Below are 17,455 nucleotides of genomic sequence, written 5' to 3'. Positions count from 1 at the left end.
GGCGTTTAATGAGACATTACCTCCTCAATACCAGAGATGTTGTTTACACCTAACTTCTTCAGTGAGAACTGAAGCTTTTTATCATCTGCAGTTGCTGTTCTGTGAACCACCTTCTTCTTTCTGCGGGCAGTGCCCTATTGAAAACATCCCATCAATATAAATGTTACAAACAAAAAGTGTATTGTCAAGTACTATATATCAGATTACATTAACTCATATAAAGCACCTAAAGCAAGCAACTTTAACTCTTACCTTTCCTCCAATGCGGACTTGCGCCTGCAACTTGGCTAATTTTTCTTGATTCATTATCGTTTCTCGCATCTGTAAAACAAAACGCAAGATGTCAGTGATAGTGTAATATTGGACAGACACACTACATGCATTATTTAAGGGGTGCGATCTCGTGGGCATGAATATGCTTCTCTTAAACACACAAGAAAACGTCAATACACATATATAGCCAAAACTAAAACATTAAAGTGACATTTTCTCCGTTTCAGACAATCGGCAACGGCGAGTGGAATAAAGGCACGTAAAGGTTTAAGGCCCACTACGCAAAATTATAAGAACTGGTTTGTCACGCCTACTGAACAAGAACGACCACCTGACTGAAACACTTAAAAGTCAGACAGTTGTCAGACAGTCACACTTAACACAGCGCTTCCAATTTCATAGCTATACCAAAATAAGTTTCAGATATTAAAAACAATGTGACGGTGTGCCGGCGGATAAACAAGAAAAATCAATGAACCACAAAGGAAAAAGTTAGCCAACTGACATCACCGTTAAGCTGGCGGAAAAACTGATAACCAATAACTTTACAAAATAACTACATTTTCAATAGGACTTTATATATATATACAAGTAGTAAATATGAATTAAATCTATCGCGTCTAATAACTCGTGGCGTCTGTTTGGAGTGCGTTAGCAAGAACGCTAGTCTCATGCGCTCCCAGGCCTGTAACGTTATCTCTCCCGGCAAGGCCGAGTCTCACCCGAACCGACTACGGCATCTTTTCGCGGGTGAATCCGAAAAACCAGCAGTCACTTTTGGCAAATAAGGTACTTGTTTACCTTGCACCTCGGAACCAGGAGTGGTTGTGCAGGAAATAAAGTATTTTAGAGCTCCACACTGACCTGCACGCTAGCAGCAAACACACGCGGAGAGCAAGATGGAAGCGAGAGAGGAGGACGGAAGTGACGACAGGTCTAAAATGCTCTGCAGTGGGCTGGAACTAGAAACCGTGCCTGTCCGTCTGCCTTCTAGCGCTCTTGGCCAAGAATAGTAAACGGTATTGTCGGATTACTTTTGTGAAATAATACTGTAATATTTCAAAGTTAAAAGCGAGTTATAAATTACACAACGATAAGTAATGCAGCACCATTAGGCCTATACTTTATGACAATTCAAAATCCCAAACTTGAAATCCTGGCCTCAGATGTAGTAGCCTACATATTTTAACCAAGATATATCCATGAGAGGACATAAACTGTGAAAAACGTTTGTGGAGTCAAATACACTGAAAATGTTTTAGTGCTCAGGTGACCATACGTTTATAGGCCTATACATTTTTATGTTAGATATCTATTTTAAATTGTGGGGCCTCCTAATAATTTATGGAAAATGTATAAAAGTGTAATTATAACTATAAAACTCTTACACACTTTACTGTGGTTTCTAAAACGACAATAGGAAATTATAATAATAAGTGTAATTATTCAAATCTGTTTTAATGAGCTGAATGGAGATTTAACAACGATTTTAGATTGCGTACTTGCGTATCAACAACTATTGATTAACATCCTGCATTTTTTCTCCTGCTTGTCCACATTGAAAAAAAATATAAAAGTGTTCTCAAAACATTTCTCAACAATTCTCAAAAGGTTTATATACACAACTTATTATCAGAAAAAAAACTTCTAATGGTCGTGGTTGCTACATTTAAAAGCATTGTCTATTAGTTGGAGGGCAGCATCATTTTTTTCACGTTCAAAACGCACACATACACTTTATACATGTTTGTCTGCACCAAATTTATGTTTTGCATTTGAAATGAAAATAGAGCACGTGTAATGAAAATAGACCTCTAGAATTCAGATTACTTCCTTGGGATTTCTCATCAAAGCCGTTCAGTGCTTTGTATTGCGAGGCACGCAAAGCAGATGGGCTCACCCCTCTGGACTTGAGAAACAGTTTAGATGTGGTTTAGCCACAGATACGAGCCTTCACCCGGCACATGGTGCACAAAACTTTAAATCATTCTCATTTGAGAATAATACAGATCCAACAGCAACATCACTTCCAATATGACTGTGCATATTTTCCTTCAAAATAAATTTTGTTCAAATAACTGGAATCACGTATTGGTCATGTATTTAGGGCCTACGTGACCAAAAATGATGACAGAAGTTTAAGCTTCTAAATTCTGTGTAATAAAAAATCACGTTGGTTCCTTAAAGGATGTATAATAAATTTGTTTGCTTTCCGGTTATTATAACAACAAAATTTCAAGCAGCTATGATGATCATCATTATTTAACCCACAATAAAGATTAATACATTTTTTTATTTGCAGCACAAATTAAACTTAAGATAGACGGATTTCAATCATTGACATCAAAACAGCCACATCTTTCTGAATATTTCCTTTTATTGTAACCTTAACAAGGCAATAAACCTTCATACCTTTACAAAATACAAAGAGAGAACATATTTATTATTTACTTTTATTTCATCATCAATGGTAAAATACTAAAGTGTAAAGTTATCAAGCTACTTACAGGTAGCCTACAAAACGGTCAAGAGATTTCACACAAAACTGACAAAACTGACGTAGCTGAAATTCAGATTAACATTATGAAAAATGGTAAAAGGCGGCTTCAGAATGATAACACTGCCGCGAGATGGCACTCTTTCAGCTCTGAAAGAAGTAAATATATGTAAGCCTGACCACATGAGTCACCATAAAACGGCCATCAAACCGGACCAGATGTTTTTGCCATCATACAAAAATACCTCTGAAACCCACGGCGTCCATCAGAACCAACATGGAACTGTAATAATGAATGAAAAGATAATTCATTTTGAAAAGTTTGAAAAGTTTTTTTTATTTTAGGTTGGATCCACAAGTTTCTATGGGTCAGCGGTGTGTGTTTTTTGGACAAGTATGTTTTCATCACTCAAACCACAAGTTGTTTTAGTAGCCAACATTAAATACAATTTTTCAATGTTACATTTTTTTTCTCGTTTAATTGGTAGTGCGAGTAGAAAGTATAAACTATACTGTCTTTGTCGGTGTCTTTCAATTGAATAATAAACTAAAATTATAATAACATTTTGTTATTATTATTATTCATATAAATATAACCGTAGTAAACAATGTGTATAAGTTATCAAATTTAGTTTAGATAACAATAATTTTTAAAATCATATTTGTACAAATTATTTATTGGTTTTATTATATTCTTTTATTTATGAAAATAGTGCAAAAACAATACGCCATTTAGGTATTTTATTGTATAAGGTATTTTAACATCAGAAATTAGATTTTACATCTGATTTTTAATTTAGTCTTTGAGAGTACTAATCGGCTTTGGACACACTGTCTATAAACAAACATGGGAACAGAAAGAAAAAGACAGATGACAAAGACAGATAGGCCTACTCTCCCTCAAAGGAAAAATATTCAAATAAACAGTGTAGGATTGTTTTAAATAGAAAATATTTTAAAAAGGTTCATTGTAATCCGCGTAAAATCACTCCAAACGCTAAAATGATTATTGTCCTGATTATTTTGGGAGTCTAAAATTGTCAATGTTTGATGGTGTATTTTTGTATCAGTATTTTTGCCATGGCCCACTTTATTATTTTCAAGTAATTATTTTGTTAAATACAAGTAAATGCGCACGTTTGACTCATGCATCATTATGAAACATACACAAACTATTTAGCTGTTTTTCTAATTCATTTTTATATTTGGTAAATTGTCCTACTTAAAAAACTGAAAAATAAACAGTAACATTTACAGATAGAATAGCAATTACCAATCGCAAATATTAATGGTGGATATGACAATTTGGAGCACATGCGCAAGTGCTCTTCTTGCAAGCTCGAACGCTCTTTCGTGATCCGCGTGACTGACGCGAGTTAACAGCTGACTTTTTTCCATTACCAATGGCTCGCGGATGATCTGGAGCACTCCCGTGTCACGCAAACTACTATGCGTAGTGAGGCAGACATGGAACACGGCAAATGCGTAAAAGCGTTTGAAAAGAAAACAGAATACACTGCACTGTTCAGGACGAGCCATAAAACGCAATCCCCAACACCAGGAACATTACAATTAAAACACGTATTATACTGGTTTCATTCTATTGTAAAAAAATTAAATATAATAGGGGAGGGTCCTACCAACGACGTGTTAGTGCGCTGAGCTTCATCCGAATCAATAGGCTATAAGAAGACTGTAGCATTTTATCCAGGAGATGGACAATTCCATGAAATCATCGAATACGTAAACGATAGCCACTAAAGATAGAACTACACGGTCGTTTGAGATATTTTCGTAAGATCGTTTTCTGCTTGATATATTTTATCTCCTCAATAGCATTGCAATGGTGACGCGTTCGTGTCATGTGATCAGGGGGTAGTATAAAACGCAAGGAAAGATCCGCCCTCTTTGGAATCCTGGTTTGGCCTTTAGGAGGGTCTACTCAGATACTCCCCCGGTAGAATAAGCGTGTGGATGTTGGGATCTAGGCGACCTCTTAATTCAGAGCCTAAATTAATCCATTGAAAGCCTATGGCACCAGTGACACACTGGCACGTCCCCTCTGCCTCTCGCGCATCTGCTCAACGCGTCTTATGAGTTCTCTCGAATCGAGAGCGCAGGTACCACGCAGGCTCAACACACCCAGCGCTTCTCCGCCGTAGAGTATCAGGGAGCGAGAGAGCCATGACTTTGAGCTCCGAGATGTCGGATGCGTCTGTGATCTCAGAGGAGACCGACATCGACGTGGTTGGTGAGGGAGATGATGGTGACGGGCACACGCGCTCCTACGTGGACGAAGTTGCTCAGATGCACGACGAGATTCTGCTCAGTGGTTCCCCACCCTGCGTGGATGGCACCACCGCACGGGACCAGTTCAAGCCAGCGACTAAAAACACCCTGGTGAAACCCCCATACTCCTATATCGCACTCATCACCATGGCAATCCTCCAAAGTCCCAAGAAGCGTCTGACACTGAGCGAGATCTGTGACTTCATCAGTAACAGATTTCCATACTATCGGGAAAAGTTCCCAGCTTGGCAAAATTCGATCCGGCACAACTTGTCCTTAAATGACTGTTTCGTCAAGATACCACGGGAGCCCGGGAACCCTGGGAAAGGCAACTACTGGACACTGGACCCAGAGTCAGCAGACATGTTTGATAACGGGAGCTTTCTGCGGCGCCGGAAACGCTTTAAACGTCAGCAGGCACCTGAACTTCTCCGGGATCACGGTGGCTTTCTCCCCGCGGCCGCTGCGTACGGCTACGGACCTTACGGTTGCGGATACGGTCTACAGCTTCAGTCCTATCACGCACATTCTGCGCTTCTTGCCTTTCAGCAGCAGCCGCCGCCGCCCGCGTCCCGGCATCCTCATAGCGGAACTCTCATCCCCGCGCCTTCCCTCATGCCAACTACGGAGCTCAGCCGTTCCCGCTTCTATCCTCCTCTAAGTCCCGGCCTTACGTCCCCCATACAGACATCGGCTAAGTGCCCGGCTCACCGTTCACCCTTCTCCATAGACAGCATTATTGGGAGCTCTTTAAGCCCCGCGCAATCGCACTGTGCCTCACGGACTTCCCCGGTGGTCCCGATGCTGCCGCCGGCCATCGTGTCTCAGCACTCACCAAATCCACCACATCCACTACCGGGAGTCTTGCACGGACCAACGTCTTTACACGAAACCTACGCAAATCGGATTGTCAGTGGCACAAGTGGCTGTTAATTTCTTATCTGAACTTCAAAATTTTTAAAGCGATACACTCCTATGTTTAAGGTAGGCTTATTTTTGTATTGTTTTGTTTCTTTGTTAAAAGCAGCTGAATGTTGGACAATAACACTTTCGTGCCTATATTCCAGCTGTACAATAAGAAATATATATTTATGTTAACATTATTAGTTAAATCTAATTTCTACCCCTACGAACTTTTCGTTGTTAATGTGGTAACATTGTGGTAATCACTGCACAGGGCGTCTCAGGACAACATTTTTGAACAGGCTATACAATAAATTGTCAAATGTCTGCAATGATATATTGTGTGTGAAAACACAGATGTTTTCTAGTTTGGCAAATTTTTATTTGTACTTTGTAATGACAATTCAGGAGGGTTAAAATCGAGCATTTTATACAACGTGTACTTCTCAGTAGCCTAATAAACAATGTACATTCTTTGATATTGTATACTCGGAGTGTGGTATTTTTTACACGGTCTGTTTTTCATTAATAATAAATATTGTTTTACAAAGCAAGATGAGTGGAAATTACCTCATTGATAGGTTCAATCATGCTGATAGGTTAATGTAACTGTTGCCTCTACTTTGTATTCATTGTGAAAACAATAATTTTACCAAGGCAAGATAAAATGCAAAGGCAAGATTCTAACCGCTAAATGTCTCATCACATGAGTGTTAAGTAGATTTCACAAAAAAAGTTACTGATACATTTTATAATGAGTAAACCTAGGGAATATTCAACACGATTTAAGAGAAAAACAAGAAAAAGAAGATGGATTATGAATAAAACAAGAGCAAAAACAAGAAGATGAATTACGAATAAAACAAGAGCAAAAATGTGCACATGTGACAACAGTTTTTGCTGTGGCAGCATTTGTAGAGATGGCGTCATGCATTGCTCGAGGAAAAACAAGAGAAAGACTGAATTAACCAAGGCGCAGTTAAACTAGCTATATCGTAAAGATAATCAAATGATTGTTGTGAAATAACAATATCGTGGACCTTTCTTCTGTCTCATGAAGAAATAAATCCGTATACTCCAGAAAAGATGACCAAGATTTATGATGGCTGTCCTGATCAATTCAGGTCTCTGTGTGAATTGTTGTGGTCACCCTTAAAAAAAAAAATTAAGTTAAGGTGCTCTGACACTTCTACATGCTGCCCATTTATCATTTACCGACGAGAGGACAGTATGAGTTGTTTATCCAAACAATGTAAATTTGGTTTGTGCTTTAAACGTCAAGAGAATCTGGAGTGGTGTACTTGACAAATCACAGTGGCACATTTAAGATGCTTATAGACATAAAGTTTAGCTACAGCAATGGTGCTTTTAAAGATAGCATTTATGAAGCAACCGGATATTTAACATTGTTTTACGTTTGTAACTGGTACACATTTCCTAATAATAGGTTTTACAAATATGCAGAATTATTATTGGTTTGATAAATTATGCATATGCATAAATAGTTTACTACAAAAACGTCAAATGAATAGTCCAGGCGTATAACTATAGTTTACAATTATCTTATTAAAACGATACATTTTCTATTCCGCTTAATCAGAATGTATTGTATTGGCTCATTTAAAAGCAGGCCTGCATATTAACTTTTCTCATGCCTTAAATTTCAAAATTAGCAGACAACAGAAGCACCAATGTCGGTTTCACATCATGGCCTACATTGCATGTTCTTTCCCACATTTATCTCTGTAATTACTACCCAGCGACAGCACAGTGTCACTGGGGTGAGAAACGTGTTGTTTCCCTGCCCTCAGGTCGATGATAATCGGCGTGATCTGATCCAGCTGGCCCTGTCCATGGGAGTGCACTCCTCTACACGTTTTCTTTTTGTCATCTGCGGTCATTGCGCCAAAATTCAATATACCCAATAGGTAAAATCCTGAGAAAAGAACAAGAAAAGTAAAAGCGGTGAGTTTAACAGTGGGACAAATCCTTATTCCGTGTTTATCATCAAGAGGGGCAGTCTGCTGAACTTCAGCAAATGTCATTTGCATTCAGTCATCACAAATCTCTAATATTTGAATGCTTATACAAGATAATTGATTCTAATTACAAAAAAAAAACCGTATTTAAAAGGAACGGCAATTAAAGCCACAATAACATTAAGACAACCCAGATAAATACATATTTTATGCTATCAAATGTTGACTACGTTCAGATGGTTGTTCTAAATTAACAAAAGTTCATACTGATTAAAAATGTCACTAAATTACTAGTTTCATAATTTGTGAAGCGTTTGTATTTGCGTTTCCTGCATTGTGTGTGGAGACTCCGCGCAATAAAATGTGTATCTGGAGTAGACGCAAAGGAAATGCACAGATAGTTCAGTATGCCAATGGGGCAGGAAACGCTCGCACGCTTACATGCACACAAATAGAGTAGTGCCACAGTGATGTAACCCTACTGCTGGCTGAGATCAACATGATAGGAAAAAACAGTCAACAGAAAACAACTTAAGATAAAATCTAAACGCAATTCATTTTTATGAAACACCATGACTACTCATTGTACTTCTTGGACTAATGCTTAAGACGGCCAATAGCCTTTAAAATAAATACTAGCATATAGTCACGCTTCAAAATTGCTAATTTCCATTAGTAATCTTAATTATATGACGCAGCTATTGCATTATATAGTTTTAAATAATGAGGATGCACATTTTTCCCACAGACCGTCTATTACACACAAACACAATAAGAAGTAGGGGAAAAACAACTCACTTCCTATAATTCCACCTGTCCTCATTTACCATTTTACTTCAATTTTTATATAAAGTTATATAATGGTTTATGGTCTTTTAATCCTATCCTATTTTGCTTTTAGCCCACCCCTGCACGAAAGTACATCTCATGGTTATCTAAAAATATTTTTCGTAAAGTGCTGCATCCACGCTAATTTAATCTCTTACTCAAAAATTTGCCGTATCCGTTTTACGGATTTACGGCTATTTACAGATTTGTAATAATATTCTACATAATCTCAAATTAAATACGTGCCAGTCTTAATTCACTAACTGCACTGATGTAGTCTCACACCCACATTTTTCATTAACAATTTATCGATTAAACAAGTTATCTGGAATAGAAACAAAACACTAGCTGGTCACAAATACATTGTAAGAGTTGAGTTGTGCAGTCATCAAATAAGATGTAATAACAACGCAGCAAGCAAAAACAAAAAAGAATAGTAGGCTCTATATACATGTTTTTTTACAACCAAATATAAATATTGATATTATAATAAAATATAAATACTTTATTATTTTATAAGATGTATATTTATTATTCGTACTATTATTATTCGTAATATTTTCCTGGGTTTTCTCATATGCTTTCTTTTTGTTTCTGTATAATAATTGCTAATTGCTTTTTTCTTACTTATAACTAAAGTGATCCAAGTGATCCAAACTGACAGAATTAGTATTTGAGTACACAGAATAGATCATTTAACAGATCACGAAAAATATAATATGGAAATGACTGTCTATAATGTCAGTAACATAAATGTAATGCTTTTAAACTGTCCATATCCTTTGAATGTCAAAAACGTTGCGCATTTAATTGATTTATTTCATCTTATGTTTACCAAAGAAATGGAGGTATACCATAATTATATTGGTCTACTATGCCTACTAATAATAACAGATCTATGATGCAGAAGTATTCCATAATAATACATAATAATAAAATTACAACATAATTCCGAATGTAACTTTCATTTGTTTTCAGTGTTTAACATTTCACTGTTATCCTTTCGACGAAGCATAAAAAACTCAGAACAGGAAGTTGAAGACTGAGTAGACTGCAGTACACAGTGAGTGAATGTCTTTGTGGTTAGTTTTAAAACAAGAAAAACAATGCACAAAAATATGAATGTTTAGCTCTACATCCACAATCCTAAACAAAATTTAAATTAAAAGTACAGCAAAAAGTTATGCCAAGTAACCCACACCAAGCTGCTCCGGTTTGACAAACTTAAGAGGCTGGAGGCAATTCCTCTTTGTTTTAAGTGTTTAGGATTAGTGGCAATGCTGAGTTTAACCCAAGATCCCGGTTAAACGTTTATCAAGCAAGGTTCAAAGGTCATGAGGATCAGAGTCACAGAAGTTAAAGCACACTTTACAGTAGGTTTAACTGGATCAGTAAAACCTACAAATACTGAATGAACTGTTCAGTTTATCATATGCACAGTATGTAAGCAAACAGCAACATTGTAGTAAAGCAGTGGTACAAATATAATTTAGTCTGATAATGTCAGGGTGAAAAAATGCAAATATCATTTTTTTTATATCAATACATTTAGGCTAATTTCAGGATGATGAAACCAGAAGATTTGATAACACTAGTTATTTACTGCCATTGTGTCAGTACTGGTTTGTGTGTATAGAGCGTATGGAGGACAAAATATGCGCAAATTCTGAAAAAAAATTAAACTATAAAAAGTGCAAATGTTGAAAACTTTTTCAACCTTATCTGAACCTTAAAATGTCATTGGTGTAACCCAAGATTTATTTAGTAATATAAAATAATTTCTTTGACTTGAATAAAACCAGCTAATTTAACGCAGTTACCACATGAAGCACATGGATTACAAGTGTGGTTCCAATGACATCATCAGATCAGAATATTAAAAGCAACATTCAGCTGATATAAGACACACATGCTTTACTCTCTACACCCCGCTTTGATTACATCTATTAATGTAACTTTTTAGAATCCCTGTGTGTATGTGTGAATGAGAGGTATTAAAAGGAGAGATGTAATAGGGCAGTGAATGCCCACCATGGGAGGTGTTGAATCTCTTTCTAATCCATTCATATTGTAGCCCAGCAACACTTATCCTCTGTAGCTGTATAGAGACAAACAGCATGTGTGTGTGTGTTTGTGCGTGTGTGAGTTTTATACCCCATTAGCAAGTTTGAGAACTAAAGCCAGGTCTGAATACAGCTCCAATTAGAGAGAGTTAGAGAGCCCACTAACACACTAGTCTCTCTGCCACCCAACTTCAGTCAATTACTTCTCTCTTCTTTTCATGATTTCTCTCCTTTCTTCTTCTATTTCTTTCTGTCTTTTGTTAATTCTGCTTTATCTCTTTATGCCTTTTCTGCTTCTAGCTCTGTTTCATCGTTGTCTCTTTTCTCTCTTCGCTGTACTTTCTTTAAAACGCTGTCCATTGCTATACTTTCACCGTGCAGTCTTCCTATCTGTCCTGCTGTCTGTGTTGTCACTGAACGGATTCCTGTGGAGAGGTTATGAAAATATATCCAGTAGCTCTGCTCAACAATTTTGATATTTTGATGCTTGCTTTAAAAATGATAGATAATAGACTAGAATATAGTATTTAACTAATTATTAAAACTGTGAAAACATTGTTTTAAGTGTGGACAACATTGCAGTCATGCAGATGTGACACAGATACAAAAGAGAACATGAATTTACACTGTTTGCTTATCGTCATTTTTGTAACTTGTGTGTTTGGTAAATACCTGCTTTTGTCATTGATGATGCTGGAAGCACCTGGACACACACTGAAAAAGCTAAACATCATAAAATTGCAAAAGCACACATTTTAGATCACAGATTTTTTAAAGACATATTCAATCTAAAATTTCCAGATAAATAATTATTTAAATAAAAAGTTGTCACATTGTTGTACTGTGCCACACTGTGAAATCCTTTTTTAACACAGACTTGTTTTTTGTTTGGTTGGGTACGAACCCAATCTTTTAAATTAACCCCCCAAAAAATTCATATTTGACCCAACAACAGGTTGAAACAACCTAACATTTTGGCTAAAACAACCCAGCACATATTCATTTTTAACCTAACGGTTGGGTTCGTCCCTTTTGATCCAACCATAAAATAACCCAGCATTTTTAGAGTGCAGTTTTAAATAATTGCACATTTTCATTTAGTTTTAAATCACTCAGTTATGATGTAATTCTGACTTCGCATTGTCCCCAAGTTTGAGACTTAAACTGTGTTTTTGATTGGACCTAAAAGTGCTATTAATAAAACACAAACAGAAACAGAGAGACTATGCAATTTAATGTGCCATGAGGAAAGAATGTATTGCTCAGAAGTTGCTTGTGCACAGGAGACTTTATTGAGTTCTCAGTTGTTTCACTGAGGTTTCCACTTTATCTCGTCCAACATTTTTAGGAAAAATAAAAACAAATTAGACAATTAATGACATACAATAAGGAAAAAGAAGTCGTTAATCTGAAATGCAATTTACCTGAAATCCTTGCAGTCTTGAGCTGCCACTTGTGAGATTAGCAGGATCTGTTTATTAGAAAAAAATTCTGAGAATTAAAGACATTAAGCAATAGCCTCAGTTTTCTCTCATTGCTGTCTAGCAGAAACACTCAAGATATTGTTTGATTTTTTTCTGTGAGCTTTCAGTAGTTTATGGACAGACATACCTCCCAACCTTTCATGTCTCCTGTAATGGCTAACCCAATTGTGTTTCCCCAAGCAGCCTGATTGTGGACGCCAGTTACACGCAATAACGCCACCGGAGCATAAACATTTTAGCACGCTATGCCGGGCCATTCATCACAGTGACACCCGTAGGTAATCTACACCACGCACTGCACTGGACGTTAACCAGAGGCTCGAAACAACTCTCTCTCTCATTGAGTCACAATGTCTATTTCAATGATGCATGGATTATCATAAAGTGCTGGTAAGGGCATGTAGTAAAACAATTACTGAAAAAAACATACTGTGTTTTTGTAAAGCATTTCTGTTGTCCGATATCGGTTTCACAAGCTATTCATCATTCATCATTTTTAAAAGGAAATGCAGCAAACATAGACACTGTTGATAAAATAAGCATTTTGAGGATGGCTATGTGGAGAACATGTGCATGTGTGTGGCCGGGGAAAGCAGCAGTTCCTGTCTATGCCTGCTCTCTGTACTTCACATTTGCATGACGCCCCTGTCAGTCATTCAACGAAACCAAAGGCAACAGATGGAACCACCCATGAAGCCTTGCTCTTTCAGCCTGCCTTTCGCTCTCGCTCTCATACTCAACCTTCCAATCTCCACTTCCCTCCTCTGGAATGATGCTGTTAACAGTCATCAAACTGTTATTCTCAGTTAGTGGTGAAAGTTTCTGTACTTACTGTACTACTGTGGTTACAGCCTCTGTGATAATGTAAATAATAATATAAATGTAGGGCCAACGTTTTTCGTGATCTTACATTTTTTTCATCTGAAGGTATGTCTTGTTTAAAATCAGTTGAAAATGTTTTAATTGTGCCTAAATATTTACTTTATTACAAAAGCTCAATTAGTGGAGCATTGCATTAGCAACACAAAGGTTGTGGGTTTGATTCCCAACGAAGACACATACTGAAAAAAATGTTTACCTTAAATGTAAGTCACTTTGAATAAAAGCATCTGATGGATGGGATAGATGGGAACTCTAATACTGTAAAAAGCATCCCAGGGTAAGACCTTAAGAAGCTGAGGGATAAAATGACAAGAAACATTTTTGCAAACTTCTTATATATCTCTGCTGAAAACCTTGTATCTCCATATTTTGTGATTTAAATTTTTTGACACAAATCATTACTATTAGTCACCCTTTATGTTTGTCACTGGGTTTTGAAAATATCTGATGAATAAATTAAAAAGTATTAAACAGTATTTAATCCTTTAAAACGTTCACTGTTTTTTCCATTCACTGAAAAATAGCAAATTTCGACATCAGAGGTTTCTGAAAGACATCAACGATAGTATACATTCTATTTTTAAAGTAACAACATAATTCCCATACATTTGCGTTATTCTACAGATTTGATGATGAGTTCACAGCTGTTCTTACAAATATAACAAAAGAAAAGATATAGAACAGTAGTGTAACTTGCCGCTGTCCTTGCGACTTCTGTACATTTCCACTTGCTACTACCAATCCATGATACATCATTAGTATACATAAGTATAAAAGACTGCCAGATGGACTGCCTAATTTGTGGGAGGAAATTGATTCTTAGAAATGTTTCTGAAGTGGCAGAAAACATGAGGTACAAATGTGTTTGCCAACCAGCGTTTTGATTGTACCTCCAAGGCGGACCTATAGGCTACTGTATGAATCCAACTACAGTACATTGGTCTTTAGTCATTGAGTAGAAGCTAAACTATTGGTGTGTCGTTTAACCCTGATGGACCATTATAACAAAAGACTCAAATCCTTTGTTTGGTTCCCTCACTTTTTGGACACAACGGCAGCTCCATCTGTGGCACACTATGTTCCATTCAGCTATTCACAAAGGTGCCCCTGCCACGCCAAAAACAGACCCTCCAAAAGATTAAATCTATACGTCTTTGATAATTGACAAGATAGTGATTGGAAACCGCAGGGCGTACGTGGGATTCCAGAGGTGAGGGACGTCATGCGGTACAAGGTAGAAGGGGGAACATTTACAGGACTGCACCTCCATGTCAAAGTAGCTTATGTAGCATGATGAAGCATGAGATTGGGGAGAGGTCCACAAATCCTTTCGGAAGTATTGGCAAGGTTATATGGTCTACTGAAACATGTTCAGCATTAAGACCAGCCGCCAATCCACACAGACTTACTGCTCTCTGTGACAGCGGCTGATTGGACTATTTAGCATACACGATTATAACATAATCGTACACATCAGGTTCTTTAAATCCACATTTGCTGTAAACAATTTAACAACCTAGCAGTGATCGTGCAACTGTTCCTCACTCTATGAATAAATACAGGGGAATCCGTGTACGTACAGTATCCATTAAGAAAACTTTGACTTTCTCAATGAAATGGAAAACAGAGGCGGGATCCTGCAGGAGCTGGTAATTTTGTGCATATTCCAGTGAATGTGTGCAGTGAAAGAGAAGTGTGACATTCACTTTGTATTGCTGCATTTCTTGGCCTGAGACTTTGTCATCTTGGGTCTCCTGTTAGTAACGTCTTCATTCTTCTGCATCCATTTATATCCGTCTCCCTGCGTCTGTTTCTGTGGAGAATGAACAAATTGAAAAATGAATTCTCATACTTTTGTGCTCAATGTCAATCTCTCTCTCTCTCTCTCTCTCTCTCACTGTGGCCCCTGTCTCTCTGTCCCTCAGGTAAAAAGTGAGCCTGTGCAATAACATTTTGTTTGCCGGCGTGGGCCACATGAATGCAGGCTTTTGTTGTTTCTTATCCCCTCTTCCAACGGGCCCGTTTTAAACGTCTGCATAAAGCACCTCTGACCAGAGCGGAATCTCCTCCTAAAGTAGAAAAAGATGCTGTTTGATTTGATACTTCCTCCCAAGACGGCACATGCTTCCTGTGTCCTGTCACAACATGGCTGGAACTGAGCCGATAGTTTGGGTCTCTATGACGACTGAAGGCTGACGCTTCGGGGTGGTCGGAGTGTGCCTGTGTGTCTTTTTATGTGTGTGAGGGTTGTACATGTTGAATGGATCGCAGTAGGAGGTTGGAGTGGAGTCTGTGGGGGGGTAACTGGATATATACAGTATGCGATGCTGTGGGGCTGAAGGCCTGTAGATTTCCTCAACTGATGCTCTGTCTGCCTTTCTTCCCAAACAAACACGCCGCCAGATCTACAGTTTAGCTTTCAAATATATATCCTGGCTATGGCAGGGCCCTCTTTCCCTCACACATCAGTTTAGTGACTTATCTTTACTGTACATCTTGCACCTTTTGTATATTCTGTTTTAACATGCTTAATAAATATATATATGATTGCAAATAAGAAAAAGAAATGATGATGACTAACAAACTAGCTACTGTCACCTCAGTGGGAAAAGATGTACACACACACACACACAAGGTTGTGATTTAGTTCTCTGTAGTATTTTGGCTCGAGGGCTCTATGGGTGGGTGGTGAGCATTAATTACTCAGACTGCCCAGTGTAATGTACTGCTCTTTAACCCAAAACTCCCTTTGAAACCTCTGCACTTGCATTTTCATTCCATTTTTATTCCTGCCCTTATTCCACCAATCCATGAAACACCCACATTACTTTATATTGCTAAACAAACCTGACTGAATTTAATTACACCAATGAGTGACAATAATCAAAGTAAATAATCAAAAGTAATTTTAGGTATTTAAATCTTCAACCAATCAACCAACCACACAGTTTGTCAGGATTTAGTATACTATAAAATGTTGTGCATACTTTTAACAATAGGTACACAAAAAGATACTGTCAAACCCAACCAATTTGTTTTATTTAACCTGTGCTGGGTTGTTTTTTTAACCGTGGTTAAATCAAATAAGGGTATTTTCTAAAATATTCAATCCAACGGATAGATTAGAATGTAAAATAGTGTGTGTAGTTTGACTACCTGGATTAATTTAGCAGTAATTTACACAGTAACAGTAATAAACACTTATAAAATAAGTGTTTATTGGGATTGGTTGTAGATGAGGTTGACCTGGTTTATAGCTGTATTTAATTTTTGTCACAGACAGTAATATGGTTTGCACTTACAAATGATGAAGAAACATTTCAGCTTGCCAAGTGAAAAATGTCCATTAAAATAAAATTCCTTAACTGAAATTAATTTCCATGTTTGTCTCTTGGCTACCGAATAAAGTAATGTATCTTTCCCCGGGTGTGTTGTTTCTTTCTTGACAATTGTTTGCATGCAGATTATATCCCGTGTTTGTTTTTGATAATTCATCCATAATTCTTTATTAGGAGGTTCAGACCTCACTTAGTTGCCAGTGCACATGCCTCTATTCATCTTCACATTGAAATAATATTTACCCAATGTTTCTGACAGGTTCCACAAAACATATGCTTGTCCCTCACTAATAGTTCTGTATTTCTGAGCCTAAGACAACATTCTCAGCTTTGTTTTACCAAAGTGTTTGTTGTTTTATCCAAGAAATCATCTAGGCCGAGGAAACGCAAGAATATCCTTCACCAGGCATGACACAGAACTGTACATATCGACCCATTTATGCACACATGCATTCCGCACAAATACATTTACATACACATAGCCTACATTCATTTGCACACAAAGACACACAAACACACACATATAAAATCCACCACTTTGCCAAATCAAACATGGTGAACATGCAGTTTTTGAACCCATTAAATTGTACTTGGGGGGAATTCCACTTAGTTACATTTCTCTTTTGTTGATGTATGAATTATCTGTTTATGTTGGATAACTGAACTAAAACAGAACCACAAATGTGCACATATCTACTCCACACACACACACACACACACACACACACACACACACACACACACACACGCACACACGCACACACACACACACGCACACACACGCACGCACACACACACACACACACACACACACACACGCACACACGCACACGCCACACATCAGGTCAAAAGTTTGTCAATGTCTGGGTTACTATTTCTGGTTTTGGGGATTAGGCAAATATATTCATGAAACAGAAAG

The 17,455-nt window shown here is 37.5% G+C and overlaps 2 protein-coding genes across 4 annotated transcripts in view; one reads left to right on the top strand and one right to left on the bottom strand.

Moving 5' to 3' along the window:
* Positions 1-17,455, bottom strand: part of btf3 (basic transcription factor 3) — a 102,822-nt gene that overhangs the window by 8,753 nt on the left and 76,614 nt on the right. The window contains exons 1-3 of one of the 3 annotated variants that reach the window (XM_057353169.1): positions 1,138-1,200; positions 253-321; positions 21-134 (exon numbers count right to left, since the gene is read on the bottom strand). In XM_057353169.1, the coding sequence (XP_057209152.1) occupies positions 21-134; positions 253-321 (183 nt within the window). In that variant the 5' untranslated portion in view covers positions 1,138-1,200. Of the gene's footprint in view, positions 1-20; positions 135-252; positions 325-1,074; positions 1,201-17,455 lie in introns of those variants that run through there. The other 2 variants (XM_057353176.1, XM_057353184.1) reach the window with 2 other exon arrangements.
* foxd1 (forkhead box D1) lies at positions 4,366-6,501 on the top strand. The gene has a single exon (XM_057353123.1). It carries the CDS (start codon positions 4,955-4,957, stop codon positions 5,990-5,992), a length of 1,038 nt encoding a protein of 345 aa, XP_057209106.1. The 5' UTR covers positions 4,366-4,954; the 3' UTR covers positions 5,993-6,501.

The sequence above is a fragment of the Triplophysa rosa genome, linkage group LG2 (genome assembly GCF_024868665.1).
Source record: "Triplophysa rosa linkage group LG2, Trosa_1v2, whole genome shotgun sequence".
NCBI classification, from domain to species: Eukaryota; Metazoa; Chordata; class Actinopteri; order Cypriniformes; family Nemacheilidae; genus Triplophysa; species Triplophysa rosa.
This window is presented reverse-complemented; position numbering and strand designations above follow the sequence as displayed.

Excerpts from the sequence above, each read along its gene's own strand:
- foxd1 (XM_057353123.1), top strand. The coding sequence starts at position 4,955 with ATGACTTTGAGCTCCGAGATGTCGGATGCGTCTGTGATCTCAGAGGAG.